Source organism: Convolutriloba macropyga, chromosome 11 (assembly GCF_964194025.1).
Source record: "Convolutriloba macropyga chromosome 11, txConMacr16.3, whole genome shotgun sequence".
Lineage (NCBI taxonomy): Eukaryota > Metazoa > Xenacoelomorpha > Acoela > Convolutidae > Convolutriloba > Convolutriloba macropyga.
Genome location: NC_134478.1, coordinates 20,714,378 through 20,740,253, shown reverse-complemented (window position 1 = coordinate 20,740,253; position 25,876 = coordinate 20,714,378). Strand labels below are relative to the sequence as shown.

Here is a 25,876-nt window from a genome sequence, read left to right as displayed (position 1 = left end):
TGAGACAAAAAAATCAATGAAAATAGCGAACAATGTATTTTGTCTTGAAACGTAAAATCAACAACATTTTTTAAAAAAGTTTTGTTAAATTTTATCAAAATTGGCGAAACTTTAGTCAAAAATTCCGAAAAAAGTTGAATGAAATCAACGGAATTCACTCTATTTTCTCGAAAGTTTAAACCTCGATATCTCCCTGTCAAAAACGAAAATCAAAAAATCTAATTCCATATTCTACCTTGAACAAGATTTCTAATGGTACCAGTCTCAACTCTCTACGATGAATATATCTATCGGCCAAAATTGACTGAACAAAAAAAACCCAGTTGAGTATATAGTTCCTCCCCCCCCCCCCCTCAAGAGGGGTCGGAACAAAAAAAGATTTGAAAAACTGATCACTTCTGTACAGGCAGAAATATAATATTTTCAAAAATTAGTGTCATTATTGGTCTCTATTGTAGAAGGATTTTAATCGCAAGAATAGTGTATCAATGATGCCTTGGAACATTTTTTAACATGTTATAAAATTTTTTCGAGTAAATTATACGCGGCAAGGCAGACTAAAAAATTAATTAGTAAACTTTACAATTTTGCAGAAAACATCAATCTATGTTCCGGAAGAAATGTTACAAAATCATATTATAAATATTTCCTCCAAAGAATTTAATTCACAATATATACGTTCTCCAAAAGAAACCATTTGGAACACAGTGAAAAGTTTAAATGCAATCAGTGCAAAAAATAATAGTCAAAATTGCTCGGCTAAAGATTTTAAAATTGACCAGATGTGCTATATATGATTTCAAAACATTACTAATTCAGAAATTTTGAGGAATTTCAATAATTTTGTTTGCTGTAAAAATTTTAATTGGTGATTCAGCTCCGTTTGTTTATTCACGTACAAGGAGTGGCCTGAACACCAATCTTAAATGCGATCAAATGCCTTAACAGTAACCTTCGTGTGAAATTTGCTTGGAAACAAAGCTGATTAAGAAACGTTTTGGCAAATAATTTTTCGACAAATTTGAGCCTGTAGTGTATCTCGCAAGTTCAGATTTATCAAGATGTCTCTCTCTTTATTTTCATAAACTGATTCAACGAAAAAGAGATCATCTGCGACCAACTATCCGCGCTCACATTTTTAATGACGTTTTCCCGAGCATATAGTATAGTGAACTCTGCAACGATGCGAATCGTGTGGAATAAAATGTATTGTATATTGGCAATAATGGTAATCAGATGCAGAAAATGTTGGCCATACGTGGTTGCAATTGTTAGAATTAGTGATGGTATCTTGATTGGGTCAACACGAGATTACAAAGTAGTTGTTTTTTATTTAAAAACATTTCATGTGTTCTCTTTTTGAATAATTACGGTTTTTGAGTGCATTTAATTGTTAGTGAAAAAATTGGTCATATTATTTTACTTGCTACAACTCTGAAGTATTTGTATATTGTATAGAACAATAAACTTCCTCCAACGATTTTTTCAATGAATATCGACTCGTTATTGTTCTGTAAACAATTTGTTTATATCTTTCCGTATTATTGGATATTTTCTACATAAAACTTTGTATTTTAGATAACACAAGTACTTACTTGAACAAGTTTCAAGGGTTTCACGCTGTTTGGACTTTAAGAATAGCCAAGGATTTGAGACGTGGTCAACTTTAGCTCTTGAAGCTGCACAATTTTCGAACTTACAGTGCTCAATCTTTTCCTTAAACACTGACAAAGCACTCACAGCTTATATAGTTGTCAACTATTTTAACAAGTGTAGGTCTTTTTATTAAAATATTAAAAGTTCTCGTTCAAATATTATCAAGTTCTCGTTTAAACAACTCATTCCATAGCCACGTATGTCTTTTTTAAGTTAATTAGCGGATTGAGTAAAACTGCCGTACAACTAGTTGACCTTAGATCATGATTTAGCTTGGTTTTATTCATACACACCCATAAATATACACACACGCGCATATATATATATATATATATATATATATATATATATATATATATATATATGCATATACAGATAAATATATATATATATATATATATATATATATATATATATATATACATATATACATACATACATACACACACATATATATATATATATATATATATATATATATATATATATATATATAAATATATATATATATATATGTATATATATATAAATGAAATTTGCACTTAATGAGACTACCGGACAAGAATGATAACAAAATCAAAGCCCAAAAAAGCATTAATTACGACCATTTCTCAATGTATACTTTATGGTTTACCAGAGAAGATTTGAACCTGTTCTGAATGCATCTAGGCAGCCAGTAGACATTAAAAAAATAAAGAAGTCAAATTGAAAAATGTATTTGAATTTTGAAAACCATTAACTTCAAATTGATTAAAACCATCAGGTATCAACAGACTTTATTCGATATGTTCATTTATACTTCCATAGGAAATCATTGAGACAAGTCATTATTCCAAATATATCATACAACAGCAAAAAAACGATAAATACAGAGGAAAAAATCAAAAACTAAAGTGTATGTTTGCCAAAAAAAAGGTGTCAAAGCCATTTAAAATCTTTTAGATATGTTCGATTGCAACTTCTTTCAACGCTAATAATATGATGATTGACCTGTCATTGTTGTTACAAAGCGACAGTACATCAAAAAATGGGCACAAAGATGGGCAAAAGTTCGAAAATGAAACCATGCATGATTTTTTTTGTATCAAAGCGAAACCTATTCAACGTTGAGAAAAATAAGAAAAAGGCGGCAAAGCTCAAAAATCTGCAGTATCTTTTTTTAAAAACAAATAATTTTAAAAGTCATGACAATCATATTCTTTCATCCAAATTTGTTGTTTGACATCGAAAACGATTGATGAATTTTGAATAATTTTAAAATTAACTTAGCGAAAAACGCGCAAAATTTAAATACCAGTGCATATAGAAGGGAAGTAAAACAATAACAATTTTTTTTAAAAGATTTTATCAGCAGTTTTTACAGTCTGATCAAACAAGTCAGCAACACTCCCTTGCCATTGAATTTAAAACGAATATTTTTATCGTTAACAAATTTAAATTTTAATTGAACAAAACTTAAGCAAAAATGCAAAAGAAATTGAAGAAAAAGAACAGAATTCAGTCAAATGTTCACAGAAGTTTAAACCTCGATAATTCCAAGGAAAAAACGATATTCAGTCAAAAAAAAGTCGTTAATTGTATATTCCACGCTCAATGGTCTTTCTAATCAAGCCACTCACATCTCTCTACGATGAATTATATCGTTCACCCAGATTGACCTAAGAAACCCAGTTGAGCATATAGTTCGCACCTCCCCCTCTAATGTGTAACAAAACCCGAACAACAAAATTATCACCGATGGATATTTTTACCTAAAAAATATAAGGGGAAATGCGATGAAAGCTGTGAATTCATGTACTACGAATGCTAAAACTTAGCGTTGATCTTATTCAGCTTTACCAACTTTATCTTATTCACTGAAAATTAATGTAAAAGCATTTTTAGCACAAAATAAAATTATTCTTTTTATCTACAAACTTTCACCCCATTCACTGCCATTCTTTCATTTTTCCTTTTTTTCCAACGCTGACACCGCGATTCGGTTATTTTCTATAAAAAATAAATTCTCATCCATTGATTTTTTTTAACCACGAGCGTTTTTAAGGCCTCGAGCTTGGTGGCTACCTGCGTATTCCTATCATTGACAAGAATGAACCACAATTTTCAGTTAATGAATGAATTACAACAGTTGAATGCCTTTTATTGGTTGTGATATTACTTCTGCTTGGTTTCAACCGCTTAAACGTTTAAATTTTTTTGAACCAACTTTGATTTTAAAATCTGAATTTATGGATGTAGAAAAAATATTGTCGAAATTATCTTATCTCATATTTCAGGACACGTAGTCTGCGTACTCCACAGAACATGCTTCTGTTGAATCTGGCTGTGATTGATCTTATTATGGTGCTATCCTGTCAGCCAATCGCACTCGTCTCCAGTATACGAAGAGGGTGGTACTTCGGATCAATTGGTGAGTTGAGTTGCATTGGCATTTCTGATTTTTTTTTACTAAACAGTTTTAGTAGCCTGTATAACATTTAGATTTTTTAGCTCGAAAGGGAGGTTATCATCTAATTAAAGAATAAAATCAATTAACAATGAGAGAATTTGGGACTTTTTCACATATGATAGATTGATAGAAAATATTTTTGGGATTTAAAAAATTCTCCGTTATTTAATTTTGCGTACTATATTTACTGCAGCATGTTTGAAGATTGTTCGAACGGTTTCTAAGTCAATCTTGTTTGTGAAATATCTCTTTTTTGTATGTGAAGTATCTCTTTTTTGTCTCTAAAAAGCGAGAATCCGTTTATAGATTTCTGCGCGTTTCGATGTAATTTTAGCCGGCAATTATACTCAAGGTTAGCTGGTGAAAATTGGACTTTGCTAAGCTCAAAATTTTGCCCGTTTTTTGTAAGTTTGATCGGCCAGTTATTTTTGTAAGTAGGGAAGTTGTACGTTGATAGGGCAGTTAAAATTTGCTGGACTTTCGAGGCTAAGAACGCGACCCACCTTAGCTGAATGTGAAATTCTACACAGACTACCCGCTTCGACTACTTGCATTTTTAATTATCATTTAGCTTATTTTATATTTCTTTAAACGTTTTCAACAAGAACAGAAGAACTGTATCGATTAAGTTGACCGTATTTTTGATTTTTTTCTTACAAAATCTTCAATATTCATTATCAAATGAAAACGCTTGAACTTTACTTAGACATTTTGATTCCATTACAATATAACTTGAGCCGTCTCATTAAGATATAAAAAAGACACGGAGGCTCGGTCATGTGCGTTCACACCTAAAGTTCTTACCCCGCTCATCCGCATTTTTGGCATAAATGTCTACCGAATGAGGAACAGATGGAAAACCCAATAAAATTCAAGTAGCTTTCAAAAAATTTTGTGTCTGAACAAAAGATTGCCTCCAACGCAACAAACTAAGTGGGAAAAAAGCCGCATTTAGTTGATGAGATCAGCAATTATTAATAAAACTTGTCAAGACGAACAACAAAATCAAATCAAACAACAATAACAACACATAGTAATTGCATCCAAAATTTTATGTCCATTTTTTTTTAAAGAAAACTTATTAACAAGGTAAAAAAAGCGTTAAATAAAACTGAAATTAAACAGAATGTTTTGTTTTTAACTAGAAGAGATATAGGATTACTCGATAATATGTCTCAGTAACAATTGGAGAAAAAAACCAAAAACAGCAAATTTAAAAAATCGGCCATTTAAAACAACAATTAATTTCAAACTAAGGAAAACCATTAGATAGCAACTGAAAACATCCAACTTGTTTATGATCACCTACGTTTCTATAGGAAGGCAATAAGACCTGTTGTTATTCAATTTTTTATGCGGTTACAAAAAGAACAAAAAATAAAGACAACAAAAAATAATTCAATTGAAACTTGTGAGAAAACGCCGTCGAAGCCGTAAAGCATATTTTGACCCTCAAAGTATCTTCCGCTGAGAGCGCCAATAATGGCGTATGCGACCTCTCATTAATGAAAATATGTAACAATGGGACTTGAACTTTTCGAAAACAATTATTTTCAAGGTCAGGAAAGCCCAATCCTATGAAATGATACAATTAAATAGGTTCGTTTATTCGTCTAGAGGAATTGCTTGAGACCTGTGATTATTCACCAAACGTTCCACGTCTACAAAAAGAACGTGAATTTTTGACAAATTTCAAAAATTAGTTAACTTTCTTGCAAAAAAAAACAGTCTCGAAGCCGGTAAAATCATAACGCATGTTAAAAAGTGTGTGTGTTTTTTATAACAATTGTTTTCGACAAAATGAAGGCCATCACCTATCTACTCAAATCAAAATATAGGCTCATTTATTCCGCCGTATGAAGCCAATGAGGCGTGTCCTTATCTAGAAAAATTAATACGACTGAAAAGACAAATAAAAACGACAGTAAAAATATAAGAAATTCAATTAACTTCAAGGAGATAGTGGTGTCAAAGCCGTTAAATTACAATTCTATGTCTTTAAAGACTTTTATACGTTCATTTGTGCTTTATTTTGGACTCCAAAAATGTAATATATGAACTCTCAAAAAAGTGATGATGTGACAAAACGAGAAGATAAATGGCCAATGCCTAAAAGTAAAAAAAATTTTGAAATCCAGTAGTATGGAAGACAAAAACCATAACATAACGGCTAAAACCACAAAAAAGAATTAATTTCATTTCAGTAGAAAAAAGTGGCAACCTTCCATTGCTGACACTAAGCTTCAAGTTGGTCAAATTAGGAGAAAAATAGTGAAATAGTGACGAATTTCAATAAAACCATTGTTTGTTTGAAAATCAAACAAATTTAAAAGTCAAATCAAACACAATTTCACGAGCAAAGAAAATAGATCGATTAATGTGGAGCTGCGTGGAAGCCAATTGATACTATCAAAAGTGAGCTTTGATTTGAATTGTTCGACTGATTGCAATCCTAATTGACCGACTGTTTGCAATTCTAATTTTTTGGATCGTAAAAGTCCGAGATTGGAACAACACCAGACTCTCTATTTCTCTTCGTCTATTAAGAAGATTCATTTGTTTCAAATATTATTGATCTAGATAATTTGTTAGCTAAAAATCAAAAATCAAAATGCTGCATTTTTGATAATTATTTATTAAAGTTTAAAAAAAGTTTCAAAAATTTAATTCCAGACTACTCTCAATGGAAACTGAGGCGGGACTAGCTCCCTCTGTGGGTTAAAAAGATCGTGTTAGTTGTTTTTGGGTGTTTAGTGGCGGCAAAGTTAATCAAAGTGTTCTAAAGAAGCTTGTTTTGGGCAATTTTTGCTGAAAAAGGCTGAATTTGTCCAAAAAGGCTGAAATATTTAGCTCAGATTTCTGCCAAAAATTCAATCAAAATAGTCAACAGTATTTTCGTCTTTAAAAAAACAATACTCGTCTTTAAAAATAAAATCAACTGTACTATTGTTAACAATTTTTACATATTTTAGCTGAGTTGACGAAATTTTAGGCAAAAATTCCAGAAATTTTTTCGCAAAAATAACACAAATCGGTCTAATATTCTCAAAAATATGCCACGATAACTCGCTCTAGAAAATGAAACTCAAAAAACTTTAATTTCTAAATTTTCAATTCCATATTCTACGCTGGAGTGGCTTTCAAATGATACCACTCACAACTCTCTACGACGAATAAATCGATCGGTCAAAATTGACTGATAAAAAAACCATTTGAGCATATAGCTCGCCCCCACCCCCTCAAAGAGGGGTCCGAACAGAAATGGCATGAAAATAGGCAACTGACCTTATAGGTAAAAGCTGTTAAGAAAAAAGCAGTCGAATCATTTTAGAAAAACTGTTTTTAGGTTCTCTTTCATAATTCCTCTAAGGTTAGTTTGTGTTATTAATGGTAGTAATGTATGATTATGAATCCAAGGGTTACGCTCTAGAGGAGAGTTCAAAAGTGATCTCTAGCATAAATTCATGATAGTCTGAATCAATTGCTTACTCTTCCCCCTCGTCCTTTCCTACATTATAATATAATAGCCAATCTGTTAGCAAATCTTTTTGGTGCTTAGCTACACTTAATTTTGATCGCAGTGAAAGGGGCTCTTTTACCTAGTAGCATTACTTTAATAACTCGTCTCTTACATGTACAGCATATTGTGTCGCTGCCGAATAAATTCTGCACTTTTGCCCTGTATTTGGTCTCACCACCCTGTCGCCATAACAGACTAAATGTTATAACTTGAAACAGAGCTGGGCATTGATTTTTTTCTATTTTGCCTTCAACCTTCCTGTGATTTATTGACCATAAGATGTGATAAATTTCCCTGCGGCTAACCTTCTATAGCAGAAATGGTGCCCAAGTCCCTAAAGAACATTCACATTCATGCACTAAAATAGATCGTTCCTCTCGTTAAGAGATAGATGTTGTGTTGCAATACATAACCCTGTGATACAACTCATAGTTTGGCCTCTAGACATACAGGTGTTAGGTCTAGTTAATATAGTATTACGTTTTCTACTTAAGAGAATTACTGAATAGCTCTGGTATCAAGTTATGAAGAAATTGTAAACAGTCAATTTAATGTTTCTTAGGATACCCTCTTGCTAGATTTATCAGGCGTCATAACATTAGAACCAATGCTTCCCACTTTCAGCACTCGAAATTCGCTATTTTAGCATAACAAAAAGTAATATCTTGGTCATTTTATCTCGCCCAATGAGCGGAGAGGTTGAAAACGGATACAATATGATCTTTCAAATAATTAGAGAAAATTCAGTCGAATTTCATTCTTGTCGAATCCATTAATTTGCAATAATCGGACGTGATCGATTTCAAATCAATTAGGTGTTATGACTCTTTGATTTTAAAATCATACTTGTTGCCTGTAATTGGTGAACATTCATGGTAATCATACAGAGAACGTATAAGGTACCATTTAAGACATACGGAGTTTTTTAGTTTGATCTAACAATAAATAATAAGAATCGACTATATCATCGTTAAATGGCTACTAAGAACCACACAGGGTCTTTTAATGGAAACCATCAACCATATATGGTCTTTTAAATAAGACTAAAAACCATTCATGGTCTTTGTATTTTAAAAAGGACAATACCTACAAGTTGTCCTGGTTTGATGACCAAAAACAAGGGTAGTTTTAGCATGGTTAGCAAGAAACTATAGTTAAGATACCGTTGAAAAATTATTACGGTAAACACTTTGCGAACAAAATCATTGCCTCGCCGCTTGCCATGTTGGTCTCGCAAACTAGCCAAAACAACTCGATACTCACAATTTTGTAGAACACGAGCGCACAAAAGACGCAATGATACAACAGTTACATAATCGGTAAAATTAAAGAACGGTAGAACTCGAACGTTAATCAAAATTAGCGAAATTCTATTTTAAAAAGTATGCGAGACATTATCAAAGTCCAGTAATTATTTATCATTACGAGCATCTACCGGTTACGGAAAAAATACTTACAAAGAAAGTGGATGGTGCTTTCCGCCCTTTCCTTTCCTCAATTTACGTTCGACGCGGAAAGTGCTTAAATTTGGTGAAAGTGGTTTCCACAAAGCAATAAAAAGCCTTAAAATGAAAAATTTTTAATCTTTTTACAATTTAATGTTTTAGGAGTACTAAAAATAAGGATATTACTGCAATTATTATACTGCACAATTCTTTGTGGAATGCGCTTCCGCAAAAAGTATTTTTCAGCGGAAAACAGTTTTCAGTTTTCAACTTCCAGTTTAAAAGTGAAAAACACTGACTGGTATTTCCATATAGGGAACCACCTTTTGATCCGCAAAGTTTGTGAATACTTTTTACACGCACCATGTATTAACATAGGACAAGTGAAATCTGGTAATAAAAACGAGTAAGTTCACTCAAAATTTTGATACTGGTAGACGCTTGTAATAATCTCTGATTCAACGTTTTGATATTAGACACGTATTTTAAATTCACCTCAAAGAAAGACATGGCAAAAGAGAACTCAAACAGCAAATTCAAGAAAACGAATCAGTAAAATCACAGAACAGAATTAAATGATTTGATTGTCTTCTTCTAAAGCAACGCCATGGGAAAATATTCCGCAGATAGTTTTCGTTGTATGCGGTTAGCAGCAGATTTATGGCGCAGAACTAAGTATATTGTTTTCGAACATTAGAACTTGGTTGTTACTTTGCCCTAGAAACCTTTCAATAACATTGGAACCACCTCGGTTTTTGACAACTTCACGATGGCTATTACTAAGAATATTCCTTGTATGACTACAAAGATTCATAGAAATCATATTTGTCTTTGATGGTTTATGTATGATTGCTAAGAAGTCTTTCAATATTACTTAGTGTGATTACTAAAGTTCCTTTTTGATGTTCAGCTCTATTTTGAAACTTTCTTCCAGTGAACTCAATCTGAAGCGGGGAGTTATTTCCGCACTATTTTCTAAGTATAGCGATTTCCATAGATTATTGAGATACTTTCAGTTTAATCCATACAGTGCTGTCCAAATGGGAAACAATTCATAAGTAAATCAAGAACACAGTTAGCCCCAAAGGGATGTTACTAGTTAATTCTCCCGAGTTTTCCCGATTAGATGCAGAGTGAAACAAATAAGCAATACGCAATTTCAAAAGAACTGCAAGATATTCAACAAAGCAGCTCAAAGAGGAATGGAAAAAGAGTCAAATTTTGTTTTTATTTGTAATTTTCCTTAATGTAGTGCAATAACGTTGACATTTGGTCATGCTAAAAAAATAGCTTCATCAAATTATTACGGAAAACATCCCCTTTTTCTTCTCAACTGCTATATTCATAATCATTTTGAACCCTCTGCTGCTAGTTAATTGAAATTGTGACACTTTGGTTAACGTCAGCTCACACTAAAAAATCACACTGAAATATTTCTGCTCTGCGAAACAACCCGCTAATTGCACTTTACTCTTTGTTCATTTCCCAGTTGGCATTTCGGTGGTAAATGGCTAGAGAGGAAAATTGACACCCGAGATCTGACTTAATTGCTTATTGGGAAACTCAGTCCCGCAAGATATCAACTTTGACAGGTCCGCTCAAATAGTGGATTAGCTTAAAAAGCGAACTCGCAAGCGTCAAAATTATAAAATGCTTTTGCTCGTCAGACCGAAAAAGATATCTGACCGACAGATGGCGGTATTTTTTCAATCGGATGCCTTAATGCTTACCTCCTGTCAAATGTTTATTTTAGCACTTCGAATGAATAAAAACGCAGAAAAATGCTAACATGAGGTTGAAATTTTAGGTAATATGATACGTGATACAAATATATTTTATGTCTAAACTGTCTGCGCGCATATTGGATTTTATTAAAACTAAACATAGTTGTGCATTCCTATGTAAAAGTTGATCATACAAACACTTCATTTTCTTGCAATCAAATTTCATAGCAAGAGCTTTTTCCGAATTCGGGAGCAGTATATCTCAAGATCATATGAAAATATGGGATTGTTCTTTTTTTCGGATCTCTCGTTGGACTGTCATATTGATTTCGTGAGTCTCATATCGAATCAAAAATCAAAAACGCAATCACATCAGAAGAATTATTCCTGAGCTTAGCAGTAAAAATTAGATGTGAAGCGCACTTGAGTTTGGTCGTCTATCAAATCAACAGCTTGTTATTAATTGCTCTCAAACGAAGTTTGTAGTAACTACGACTCGAAGATGAGGAATGTTATTCTAAAGGTTATTTTACAATCCAAGTATTGGATTGTATTGGGGTTTTGTCTCTTGACGAATGAAAGAGGAGTATAGGTGAAGCGTCTTTTTGATCTGTAGTTTTGTTGGAGTGTGTTTGAAACAGGAAGAGAAATGCGTGAAAACAAAGTGTTTAGACCAAATTGCAGATATTGTTTAGACCTGAGAGAAGAGAGAGTGCTTTTTTGTTCCTGTCGCTTATTTAAGAGAGAGCGAGAAAAGTAGCCGTGAAAAATTTTCACGGAGCAAGCAAAAAATTTTGAGCACGGCTTTTTGAAAGCAGTCTTTTTAGTTTTAGCTCGTTGAGTTCTACTTTTAAATTCTATTGTCAACGCTGTTTTGTTCAATTATCTGAACTACTGGTATAGTGCGTTTGGAAGCTTTATCGAGCGTCTGAAAGTTTCAGATTTTTTAACTTTTGCAAATTTTTAACTTTTTGTGTCAATTTTCAGCTAATATTACAATTTTGCCTTGTATTAAGTTTTTTCGGGCAGCTTTTGTGTTCTTCCTCACTTTTTGATAGCATTTGGTGAGCTTTGAGGTTGAAAACAGTTGTTCTAGTACTTTTTGTTTGTCTATTGCTTTAATTAGTATTGAGTTTGAGTTGTGTTATAAAAAGCAAAATTCACTAAATTCGAGCAAATTTTTGACCGTTTTTGTTCGTTTTTTTAAAAGTTGCCTATAACTTCAAAAGGGTACTTTCACCGAAGAAATATACAACTCTCTATTTTTTCGAAGTTTTAATCTCGAAGTTTTAATTAATAGTTTACTCCAAAAATTGTTTGGAAGGTCTCATTTTATTTATCTCGAGGCTTTAATTAATAGTTTACTCCAAAAATTGTTCGGAAGGTCTCATTTTACTTTTTAACGGAATTTTGTTCTAATTTTATTGATAAATTTGTTTTGTTCATTTTTTCCTTTGCCATCAAATTCCCTTTTGCTCGGGTTTTTTAGAGTCGGCTAGCTTGTCTTTCAATTGCGATAAGTTGCATCAATCTACCTGTATTTCTGCGTTATCAGGTCTTACATTTGATTTGCGATTCGAAACTTGATCGAAATTTTGTCTAATAAAGTAGGTGAGGCATTGGATCAGCGGATTAGACAGTTAATTTTCTAATACGAGTTGTTTCCGGAATACTTCCGGCTATGTTTTTGTAAGATATTTTTGCTCCTTTTTCCATGACTTTGAGCTCAAAACTGGATAAACAGATAGAATTCAGCAGGAATTAAATTTCATCAGAGGCTCGTAACTTGTTTTAGTAGTTCTTCAAGTGCTTAGAGTGTAGCAGCTGCATAGAATGTCGTAATTTATGTTTAAAAGGTCATTTTTAGGAATTTTTTGAGCCCAAAGTGGTGCAGTTTTTTTACGTTTTAATCATTTTTTTTTAATTTATGTCTTTAAATTTCTAAAAGCTGATACGAGATTTTGGCAACACAAACACTTTTCATTATCATTTTGCGATCGCTGTGTTTTATAAACATAAACACGTGAAATTGCACTAGTTGCTGCAATTGTGATTCAATTCTTTTGAAAGTGTTTCATTTTTTGAGTTTTTTTCAGCCACAGAGCCCAATTAACATCCTCTGGGTTTGATAGTATGCTAATGCTTTTTTTGGTTGCAACGAAAAGGTTTTATGACATTTTTTTATCACACAAATTTTACAACTTTTTGAAAAAACTTGCATTTTTTAAGGTTTTTTGAAAGTGTTTGTCTCTTTTTGAGCTTCCGAGCCCCTGGAGCAAATAAAGGTCTTCTGGGCTTGGATATTAGATAACAGCAAAATTTTTAGTGGCAATAAAATTGTTTTCAACAGTTTAATATGACAAAGTTTGCAATTTTTTGAAAAAACTTTATTTTTTCATCTAATTTTGTTTTAAAATATTTGTTTTTTTAAAATTTTTCAGCTCCAGGGGCAAGGAAAACTACTCTAGGGTTTTATAATAGTTTACTGCGTCATTTTTACTAGTAAAGAAATAGTTTTTAACTTTTTAATGCCGCAAATATTAGCAATTTTTCAACAATTTTCGAATTTTTTTTTGAAATTTCTTTGAAAGTCTTTTTAGGCCAGTGAAATTTTTTTAGGCATGAAGATGGTTTGCCTAATAGTCCCTGAGGACAAGGAAATGGTTCCGAAGATATTATTATACACGAAATTCAACAGCTTTATAGAAAATTTTTAATGAAATAATGGAATTTTTGTCATTCTCTGAGTTTATCGATTTCTAAGGGCCATTCTAATGTAAAACCTCTCAAATGGGTCACTGTAAAAACTTGAGTAGCATAAAAAGTTGCTTTTATACACATTAGTATTGCAAAATTTAGAAACTCTGAAAAAATTCAGCCATTTTCAATTTCTTATAAAATTTTCGGCGTATTTTTCTACCCTTAGTTTTTCTACACGTAGTTGCCGATTAAATCCTTTCAAGGCTTTCATGTGGGTTAAAAATTATATCTAAGTGTTAGTAGTTTCAAAATATGTGGATAAAAAGTGACCTTCAGGGCAAAGGAAGTAATTTTTTGCAAAGTTTGTTTGATTGTTTTAGTTTCTCCAAAATTTGGGTCTGTTTGCATTTTTAGGTTCCATCTTTTAATTGATCTGATTGTTGTATGCAGTAATTTTTCATTCATTTCTATAGGATGATTTTCAGGATTTGTCCTGCTATGTATTTTTTAGCTAGAACAAGTTTGTTCATTACTTGTACAGGTATAAGGTAGATATAGTAAAATTTAAGGTGAAGAGCTTATGTTGAGATTTTCTATACCTATCTAAGTCACCCCTGCTTCTAAACACCCCTAAATCACTGACTCCAGCACACCTGCCTCCCTCCCCCAACTGCCTGCTTGCACCCCGCATCGCCTACCCACCCGCCGCCACTTAACCAACACCCACGCCTCCTCCAACACCTAACCCCCATCCACCACCTACACCTTCCCACCATCCCCCACTTCCCCTCATTTATTTCCCTCTCAACCTAACTACCCCCTACTATCACCCCTCCCCCACACTATTTGACCCCACCTACCTACCCCCAACATCACTACCCCCGCGCCTACCCAGAACCCTAAGCTAATTGCTGTCTCCTCGATTTTTAAAAACATGTCTACAGTTTCATTAGTCTTTTTGCATAGTATTTCTTATTATAGGATAGGTTAAATAAGTAACTGTATTGCTTCTATTTGTTACGGGTAATCTACCGGCTATATTTTTTAGCTCGAGTTTTTTCATGACTTTAAATTTGACTCATTTCGTTTTAAGCAGTTACCTTGATTTTTGAATGCTGATTTTTGTTTTCGAACATTGGATTTTAACAGTAGCCTAATTTGTTTTTGTAAAATTTGATTATGAGAAACTGCTGTGGATATTCAAAATGATTAATTCATTTTGAGAAACTGTAATTCCATAAAAGTCAACCTTACATATCTGAGCAACAGAATTTCGCCCATACCTGCCTCCCCGTCTATCTTTCTACACCAGCACACCATCTAGCCCCCATCACACAGAACCCAACTCCCGACCTCACGTACGACTATAACCCTCCCAACCTATGTACATCCCCCACACCCGCTTAAAATACACCCTATCCCTTGCCCGCCACCTATCACCCCTCCACCACCTACACCTACACCTTCCCGCACCCCCACCTACTTCCCCTCACCTATTTCCCCCTCCACATAACACCTCACTATCCCCCACCCAAATACCATAATACCACCCCCTCCCTACCGCATGCCCCACCTTCCTACCCCAACCACCTTAACCCCCTCCACCACCTACAACTTCCTCCAACCCCTGACACCCCTCCCCACACCACTTGATACCACCTACCTACCCCCAATAACTCTAACCCCTCCGCGCCTACCCAGAACCCTAAGCTAAAAGTTGTGTCCTGAATTTTTAGAACCTTGTCAAAGTATTGTTAGTCTTTTATTTTGACATTTCCTATTAAAGGTTGGGTTAGGTAATTAATTGTATTGCACGACTCTTCGAGTCGTTTCCGGCATTCTACCAGCTATGTCTTTTTTACCTAGAGCAAGTATGATCATGTCTTAAATTTTGACTCATTTCGTATCGAGCACATTGATTTTTCATTGTTGACTTCTGTTTTCGAACATTGGAATTTCACAGTAGCTTACTTTTTAATGTATGGCTATTAACAGGTGCTGCTAATATTTAAGGTGTAAAGGTTATTTTCAATTCTTTGATCCCGAATAAGTCAACCTCTTTTTTTAGCAACAATTCCTCCCTCTACATACCTTTCCCCTGACCTACCTATCTGCACCAACCCCAACCCCAACTAGACCCCTTCCCACGTAACCCACCTTCACCTGCACCCCTTCTCTTTCAACTACTCTCCCTCAACTAGTCCGACATGTCTACATCCCCCTAACCCAGCCGAACCCGACTACCAAGAACCTTAAAATAAAAGTTGAGTCCTCTTTTATGTCAGGCTAGGTTGGTAATTATCTTCGAGTTCTTTCTTTTTTTCTACTGGCTAATTTTTTGAAAGATGTTTTAACTCTTTTTTCATTGACTCTGATGTTTCAAAACGGGATAAACAGGTAACGCCCAATTGGCAATAAATTTCATTAAGGCGTTTTTTGCATTTTTTCAATTTTTCGAGATTTTTATTTTTATTCTTGAAATGACGATTGTAGAAATCGCTAAAATAAAGTTTGTTTGCAATATTTATTTTATGACCATTTTATGAGCTATATGTTTTGGTACTGCAAACAAAAACACAAAAAAAACAAATTTTTGCAATTTTTTCAGGTCATTTGAATGGTTTTATCTTTTCTTGAGTTCTACAGCTCTAGTGGCTAGAAAACTTCATCAAGGTTTCGATCGATAATAGGTTACCGCATAATTTTCTGTGGCATTGGATTGTTTTTTTAACATTATGGGATCACCAACTTTTGACATGTTTTTTGGCTTCTGCGTTTCTACAGCCTCAAATGCAAGAGAAACAACTCTAGCGTTAAATTTGATGTTTAGCATACTTGCAGGTGGCAATGAGATGCTTTTCAACGTTTAATTATTACGTGTCTGAAAATTTTTTATACGAATCCTCAAAAACTTTTGAAACTTTATGAAACTTTTTTAGGTTTTTCATCCCCAGGGGCCAAAGAAAATTCTGAGGGGTTGGATAATGGCTTTTTTTGTATTGTAAATTCTATTGGCCTTTGAAAATTTTTCAATTTTAAATATCTTAATTTTTAGCGAATTTTTTTGATAAAGTTAGCAGTTTTGTCGAGCTGTTGAAATTTGTTTTTTAGTATTTTGATGTTTTCCAGACTCAGGGGCCAATTTTTCTTATTATAGGCTAGGTTAGATAAGTAACAGCATTTCACGACTCTTCTATTCGTTTCCGATATTCTAACGACTATATATTTTTAGCTACAGCAAGTTTTTTCATGACTGTAACTTTTGCAATATTTAATATTACTTAATATTTAACATTTAATATTTTGTAATGTACAGTTATGAGAAAGTGCTGGTGGTAATCAAAATGATTAGCTCATTTTGCGTTTTTTTTGATCTCATGCAAGTCAATCTTACTTATCTAAGCAACAGAATTCATCCATACCTGCCTCCCCATCTATCTACTGACTATCTATCTCCCCATCTAGCCCCGCAACCCACAAAAGCCAGCTCCCGACCTCACGTACGACTACCCCCCTCCCAACCCAAGTACATCCCCCACACCCACTTAACTAACACCTTATCCCTCCGCCACCACCTATCACCCCTCCATCACTTACACCTTCCCCGCACCAACGCCTACTTCCCCTCACTTATCTCCCCCTCCACCTAACTCCTACTACCCCACACCCAAATACCACAATACCACCCCCTCCCTCACCACCTGCCCCCATTTTTCAACCCCCAACCAAATTAAACCCCTCCAGCACCTATAACGTCCCCCAACCCCCTCCCAATTCCCCTCCTTTTTTTCCCCTTCCACCTAACTAACCCCCGACCTACTACGATCCCCTCCCCCACACCACTTGACCCCACCTACCTGTCCCCAACGACTCCAAACACCCCCGCGTCTTCCCAGAACTCGAAGCTAAGAGTTTTGTCCTCAATTTTTAAAACCATTTCAATAGTTTCATTAGACTATTAATTTGACATTTCCCATTAGAGGTTGAATTAGGTAAATAATTGTATTGTACGACTCTTCTACCGGCTATGTCTTTGTTACTTAGAGCAATTTTGTTCATGACTTTTGAATTTGATTTCGTTTGCGCCCAACTTCAACCTCGTTTTTTGATTGCTGACTTTTGTTCTCGAATATTGTATTTTAACAGGGCCTTAGTTTATAATGTACAGTTATTAGCAGGTGCTCCTTATATTTAAAGTGAAGAGGTCCTTTTGAGTTTTTTTTATCCCAAAAAAGTCACCTCAACCTCTACATGTCTTTGCAACTATTCCCCCATATACATATCTGTACCCCGACCTACCTATCAGCACCAACCCCACTTAGCCCCGTTCTCACCAAACCCCCTCCCTCTACATCCCCACCTACCCTCCCCCAACTAGTTCCGACCTATCTAAAACCCTCACCCCAGCCCACCCCGCTAACTAAGAACCCTACTTCGAGTCGTTTCTAGTTTTCTACCGGCTGCGTGTTTTCGTAAGAAGTTTTAACACGTTTTTCATTGACTTTGATATTTCAAAACGGGATAAACAGGTGGGGCCCCGTGGGCAATAGGTTTCATTAGTGGCCCAAAAATGGCATTTTTCGATTTTTTATTTTTCGAGTTTTTTATGAATTATTCTTGAAATGACGACTAGAGAAATTGATACCATAAATTTCATTAGCGAGATAAGTTTTGGTACTGCAAACATAAACAGAAAAAAAGTTGCAATTTTTTCAAGTACTTTGAATGGTTTTGTCATGGTTTTGAGTTCTACAACTTTAGGGGCTAGGGAACCTTCTCAAGCTTTTGATAATGGGTTACTGCATAATTTTCTGTGGCATTGGATTGTTTTTTTAACATTATGGGATTACGAAGTTTTCGAGAATAATTGCATTTTGTTTCCAATCAGTGAGGTTTTTTGTCTTTTTTTAGTTTCTTCAGCCTCAAATGCAAAGGAAACGCCTCTAGCGTTAAAGATAAGCTTTTTGTATAATTGCAGGTGGCAGTGATATTGTTTTCAACATTTATTTCTTACGTATTTGAGAATTTTTTTTATATGACACCTTAACACTTTTTGAAGTTTTTGAGAAATTTTTTCCATTTTTTCTATCCCTAGGGGCCAAGGAACTGTTTGAGGGGTTGAATAATGGCTTTTGCATGTTTTGTAAATTCTTTTGTCCTTAAGAAAATTTGCAATTTTAAATATCCCAAACTTATGCGATTTTTTTAAATAAATTTTGCAATTTTTTCGAGCTGTTGAAAATTTCTTTTTTTAATAATTTGATATTTTCCAACCTCAGGGCCAAGGAGCTTCCTCTTGTTTTGTTTTAAGTTACTTCATAGTTTGTAGTGGCAATGGAACTCTTTTTGGTTTTTATATCAAGAACTTTTGCAATTTTTGATCAATGTTGGCATGTTTCGAGTTTATCAACCTCTCTGATACAATGAAACTTTTTAAACCTGAAATTCGTTTCCTAGATAGCCTTCGGAGACATTGAAATGGTTGTTAAAATGTCAATATCTTTTAGCAATATTTGAATAATAGCACTAATTCATTGAAATTTTTTAAAAACTTCTGTCATTTGCTGAGTTTGTCAATCGCAACGGGCCAATGAAAACGTTTCAGGTCTTGCGCTTAGATTACTCGACAAATTCCAGAGAAACAAAACTGGTCTTAAACTTTTTAAAATTGTGGAATAAAGTAGCTTTCCCTTAATTTTGTGCAATTAAGGAACTTTCCTTCAATTCTGCAATTATTTTAGTTTCTCCAAGTTTGGTACTGTTTGCCTTTTAGCTACCGTTTTTCAAATGATCTGCTTGTTAGATACTGTAGCTTTTCATTCATTTCTTTGGAATGGAAATCAGGACTGGTCCTGCTATGTGTTTTTTAGCGAGAGCAAGTTTGTTCATGACTTGTATTTTGACTTCTGTCTATTCGAACATTTACCTCCGTTTTTGATTGTTGATTTCTAGTTTCGAGCTTTGAATTTTAACAATAGCTCATTTTGTAGTTTATAGTTATCAGGAACTGCTGGTAATATTTAAGGTGAAGAAGTCATTTTGAGATTTTCTGATCCTGTATTGGTCACGCTGCTTTTCTAAGACCCCCACCTACCTGCCCCACAAATAGTAGCGCAAATGGTAAATTCAATCAAAGGATACAATCAAAGGGTTTAGCTCGACAAAACTCTCGAGCCGAACCTGATGAAAAAATGTTGAACTATTTCCTTCCATAGTCTATCGATAGATTCAGAGTTTTGAAAAAAAGGTTGAAGTTAAGAGAAGGATTAGGCTTGACTTAAGAAAAAATTTAAGCTCGTCATATGAAAAGAATTTCCTCGATATTTACCCCCCCTTCTTGACATATTCAGTCATTTCATAATTTCGACTACCAAATGTTTATCCAGAATCTAAATCGTTCTTTTCTTCAGGTTGCACAATTTCGGGATGCTTCGCAACCTTCGGAGGACTGGGTTCCATTTCATCAATGGCCATCATTGCATATGACAGATACGTTCTTGTGTCGTTCCCATTGGAGGTCAGGCGGATTGCCACCAAAAGACGGGCAATGCGTATGATCATATTCGTGTGGCTCTATGCATCCATGTTTGCGATTCTACCTCTTTTTGGATACGGAGGATTTGTGCTGAATGGTGAGTGATGAAGTTAATTATTGATAAGTGTCAAGTTTGCTCTCATTTCAAAGCTGTAAACTGGGAACTACGCTCAAGAATGGGGTCATTAGTTTCCCCCTTTTAATTACGGTGCTCACGGTTTCAGCAGAAAATAATGTAAGAGAAGTTATTGTTTTCTACTTGCTCCGATTAGCAATCGCTTGAATTACCCAACGGCCAGCTAACGATCTTTATGACTTTGACGCTATTTGATATCAATAAATATGCGTGACTTTTTGATTTTTGCTTCTCTTTTTTTATTTTCTTTCGTTTAATTTTGAGTAAATTAAACCATATTAAATATTAATGGCATGTTTCATCGGTTGCTAATGAGACATAAGTGAATCTAATTAATTGCTAGAGTTTAGAGCAATAGTTTTTATTAGTTTGTCACTACAAAAAATTGTTGGTTGTTTACTCTTGCTTGTTTTTGTTGCTTATCTCGTGGTCTTATTGCGTATTTCCAAATATAACAACTCTCAACGACCTCCTAGTGTGGCAAAAATTGGGTCAAATTATTGGCTCAATTTTTTTGCTAACGTTTTTATTGAGTGACTTACTGTTTGTCTTCAAAATTTTTGAATGATTGAAAGAATGTTGCCTTCTTTTGTAGTTGCATTATGGTTTTTTCAGACGGTAGAACAGCTAAAGGATACTTGATGACATTTAAAGTTTTATTGTATGCTGTAGTTAAGAATTTTGGCGTGCAGATATGTAGTTCACCTACTTTAACACAGCTAATTTTCGACAAATTTCATTTTGTTTGCAAATTTTTACAATTTTTGTCTTTCAATTTGTCTGTGATTGATTCCTCCAGGTAGTACTGTGATCTAAGGATGCGTATTGACAATTTTTTCATAAAGTGGTGACTGAAGTGATCCTTTTGATCACGTGGAATCAGGAAGTGGAGCGAAAAAGCTATTGGATTTTTGGCGTAAATTTTTTTACTCTAATTTTAAAGTAGAGTGAGGAAACAATCTTCGAAGCAAAAATTTTGCTGCCTTGCTCGTAATCTTTGTTCATAATGCTTCAGTTTTATTTTTTTATTGTTATCAGATTCTTTTTATGTGGTTTTCTCAATTCTTTCATAGTCCATTTTAGGTCTAGTTATTTTGTTTATTCAATGAAAGTTCTTTGAATCGAGGCGGTCTTAACCACCAACCTAAATTGTTACGAAAACAAAGTAATAGTTCCTTCAAGAATATAGTGCGCCAAAGAAATATGAAATTCTTGTGCTCCACTTAATTGTGTTTTTTCTTGCTTTACCAATAAAATACTTCGCTGGGTCCTAAATTTTTGAAAAGAGACCTTAGCTGGACCCATGAAAATAATTTAGTTTGATTTGAACTGGATGCTGGCTCGTATAATTTTAGTCAATAAAGCGGAACCTCCGCTAGAATTTTTTCTTGAGTAAACATCTAAACCTGGGATAAATTTGAATTTTTCATTTATTAGGAAATTTGTGTAGTACTGGATATGTCTGCTTCGGATTTTTAGTTCGCATGTGTTCACAACTAGCAGCTTCCCAGTTTCTCGGCAGAAACAAATTGTTTATATTTTCACATCATTAGCAAAGATTTTGAACAAGATGGTTTAAAAGTTTTTTTCTTACTTAAAACATTTATTAAAGTTCTTTGATTAGATTGTTCGCTTGTAGGATTAAACAGGACAGATTATTATCATGAAATATTTTGAAAATAAATAAACCTCAATCTGGAGGAGTACCAGTCAGTTGGAGCAAAATGCTTCAACAACTACAATTGATTTCAGGCAAGAACAACACAATTGATTTTAGCTGCGCATAAGCAACTACTGTTCTCGTGTCGTGGTCAATACTAAATACCAAATACTAAAAACAAACGAATTAGTTGTACAAACAAAACAAACAGACAACCCAATACAAATCGAAATTTTCACAATAAAGATTTAAAATATTTTTTGGATTACAATAGGAAATTAAATTTGGCACACCAGATATTAATATTTTTGTTGCTTTCATGAACGCTCTTTTTGAAAAACAATCGAACAATAGTTTGTTTAATTCTGATTACGTTTGCAGCTGGCGAACGCTATTCAATTTCACCGATATTGTTTTCAAATGCTTATGCCACAATTTGAGAACTAGATTTCATGGAAACCAACGTTCTGTTCAAGTAATGACTTTGCTCAAACAAAAGACACCATGTGAGACCATGAAAGATGAATGCTGTTCTTGGTGCTTTCCAAGACATGAATCCTCATGCAAAATCTCGCTTGATTTCTTGAATCATTCATACTGACGGAGTAACCTCCCCTAAAAAGTTTTTTTGATCACGATGAAAGCCACTTGCCTCTCAAGCTGCAAAATACTTTTCTCAAATTCACTCTCTTTACGACCCACGCCTTTAACACTTTGAAACGTTGGAAATAGTTTGAATTTAGCGTAAAGTAATTCTTACAACTAATTCTTAGGCATTTTGTTATCAGAAATAATTTTTTTTATAAGAGTATGAATGTAAGTTAAATTAATTGCGCTGTTCCTATCTTAATAATTTGCAAAACACACCACACGGAAGAAATCTATAATATGTATACATTTGGGCAATCTTGTTTCGGAACAAGAATTAAGTAATATCTATAATAATGCAAAAATAGTTCCCTAATTAATTGGAGTACAAAGTTTCATAACCTACTAATGACCTTTTGGGTAGTTTCGACGAAATAGCTGGCTTCAAAATACAGTTAACCGTCGAATGCGCGCTCTAAGGAACTCATGATGAAGTGCGCAACCCAGGCCAGCTCTGATCAGACTGACTTGCCTACAGCACTGCAGGTTCCAGACTAAGTTGGGCTGCACACTGGGGGTACCAGACCCACTTGGTTCTCGCACTCGGAGTAGCCAGATGGACACATTTAAACCTTGAAGTAGCCGTACTCATTGGTATAATGCATTGATTTCCAAAAAACAGACGTCATAAACCTCATATATATGATTGTTGAGTTCTTTGGAAAAAATTAGTTCAAAGCAAAGAAAAGTTTGCGGTTCAACAGCAATTATCAAAACTTAGACTTTTGTGTGCTCTTTGATGTTCATCAAGCAAAATTGGGAACTGTTGTTCAAAAAACAGACCACTCGGTGGTTTATTATCTCTTCTTTATTTTCTAGACTATCCGTTTTCTCGGTTAGACCTCTTGGTTCTGAGCGGACTTTCAGGACTCCGGGAAGTTTTCCGATCAGACCGTGTACAGACTTTAAAAAAGCTATATTTAGAGTATCCAGATGAAAACTCTAAACTAACCAGACTATAGACAACTCTATGATCAGACTATCCAGACTTTGGGCGGAACCCTGATTAGATTTTCTATGCTGTAGGTAGTGCGTTGATTAGATCGTAGAGACTCTGTATGGGACCCTGATCAGAATTTTTTAGACGGTAGGCAGTCGAGGGTAAAGATATACATTTTTTTTTCAATTTCTATTTGCGTTGGCATTGAATTGTACAAAATTTGTAAAATTCCGAATACATGAAATAAATGCATTTGTAAAATGTCTATTTTTTAAAGGATGTTGCTTGTTTTTTAACACTGTTCTTGAAATTTGGACAATTAAAAGAATACTGCTGGAATATTGAACTGAAACAAAAATTTTTCAAGAGATATTATGCTCAGATTCTAGACCACTATTAGGAGCGCCGCGAAAAAACTATTTGTGACAAAATGAACCATGTTAGTTTTTCGTCGACCCCTCTAAATGTTGTAGATAGACCCCTCTAAAAAAATTTGTAGATAGAAAATGGAACGAATGCCAGAGTGAATGTGAGTTTTCTTTCCTTCAAATTGGTAGTCTCTATTAGTTCAAGACGTTGGCTGCTCTAGAGGCCAAATTATTTCAATTTTTTTTTACTCCATACTACCTCATTTGACGCAAACTACAAAAACTTCAATTGAATATAGATTTCCTCAACATATAAAAATGACTCCGTTGTGACCTGTTATGTTTTTTTTCTATGCGTCTTTATCAAAATTTTCAAATACATTTTGGATGAAAACTTTGATTGAAATAAAAAAAATGGAAAAACAAATTTATCACGGATGTTGAAAAATTAACAGCCTCAATTTTAAAAAATACTTATATATTTATAACGTAACAGCTCCAATTATAACTGCTATACGCTGTATATCTTGAAGATGTTCTGCAACACTTCCGTCGAAAAAAACTATCCAAGCATTTCTATTCTTCTAGCTGACGCGGGACTAGAAATACGTCGGGTTTTTTGGAGTTCATTGAAAATGAACAAAACAAAATTAAATTTTTAAAAATTTTGTTTTTATGTTGACTCTTTAAAGATATGGTCTTTTGAGCACCACTAACTTTACAGGACTCCCCGGGTCAAAATGAAAGCTGGATTCACGGTTTTTGAAATCAATGGCATGACACGCTTTCAAAAAATTTAAACAAGCATGATACAATAAGCAATATATATATATATATATATATATATATATATATATATATATAATATATGTATATATATATATATATATATATATATATATATATATATATATATATATCTGTGTGTGTATATATGTATATATTTATGTATATTTATATATATATATATATATATATATATATATATATAGATGTATATGTATATATGTATGTATATTTATATATATATATATATATATATATATATATATATATAGTTCAGTACAAAAACTAAAATTCTAAAGGACGTCCTAAAGTTTTAAAGTCCTAAAGTTTTGTTTCCTAAAGTTTTAAAGGACGTCTACGTTTTCACGTTGTAATAAGATCTCATTAGTGCTTTAACAATAAACATTCAGTCCTTGGTCAGTTTTTTTGTAACGTTTTTTTAGTTATAATTTTTATTGTGATTTTTAATGGAAGATCTAATCAAGTTTTTATCGGTTACCTTTATTGTCAGATCCTTCAAAATACTTTTCAGAGTAGTTCTTTGCCTTGAATATGTTTCTTAGTTTTGCCTGAATTAAGTTTTGAATTTGTTGCTTATGCAAATACATTATTCACCTTTCACTTTCCTATGAAAAACTATAAAAACTACAAAAAGACAATTTGACGATACACCAACAACACTTGCCTTGCAAATGGCACTGAATAAGGATTTGTGAAGATCAGTTTATACTAGTTTTTTTCTTTTAGAAGCTGCAAATTGAAGATTATGTAACAGGCTTCTATTTTGCTCTTACAAGAAACAACTTTTCTAACTTATGGCTAACCCAATTTTGTACAACAAATTTTTTCTGTGCATATGGTTATCCACTATAATAAATATCAGCACTACAATTTTGCGAGGCTGATGCGATGCGCACATCCCTTATGAAAAATTGGGTCTTTCCCCCCTCCCCCCCCCCCCCCACAAAAATATATAGCCCTCAATTATGGTATGATTAGCATGATTCAGGAGAGTCTATACTGGGAAAGACCCGAGAGACAAGTTACTTCACGCACCATGAGAGGGCGGTGAAAAATGCCCGCTGACCTTTTCCGGTCGTTTGACTCTTATTAAAGCACCCTTAACAGTGAACTTTTTCAGGTCATTTTTATTACAATGATCTGCTCATCATAATTGTAGTCCACCAAATTGGTCGAATTTAACTGTGCTAGGTGATGTAAGTAATTCACAGCTACCTGTCATCTGGAAGTAAACCAGTGGGCGGCGAATGATCTTTTTATAATTCACATCCTTTTAAATGACCTGCTT

General features: G+C 33.9%; 2 protein-coding genes across 3 annotated transcripts in view; both read left to right on the top strand.

Moving 5' to 3' along the window:
- LOC142349765 (tubulin-specific chaperone E-like) overlaps positions 1-25,876 on the top strand; it is a 396,822-nt gene that overhangs the window by 234,543 nt on the left and 136,403 nt on the right. The gene's annotated exons all lie outside the window — the stretch shown is intronic.
- The window catches only part of LOC142349271 (rhodopsin-like), a 241,147-nt gene that overhangs the window by 198,479 nt on the left and 16,792 nt on the right, over positions 1-25,876 (top strand). For both annotated transcript variants that reach the window (XM_075400722.1, XM_075400721.1), the window contains exons 2-3: positions 3,933-4,066; positions 19,905-20,126. In XM_075400722.1, coding sequence (XP_075256837.1) covers positions 3,961-4,066; positions 19,905-20,126 — 328 coding nt within the window. In that variant the 5' untranslated portion in view covers positions 3,933-3,960. The remainder of the gene's footprint in view (positions 1-3,932; positions 4,067-19,904; positions 20,127-25,876) is intronic.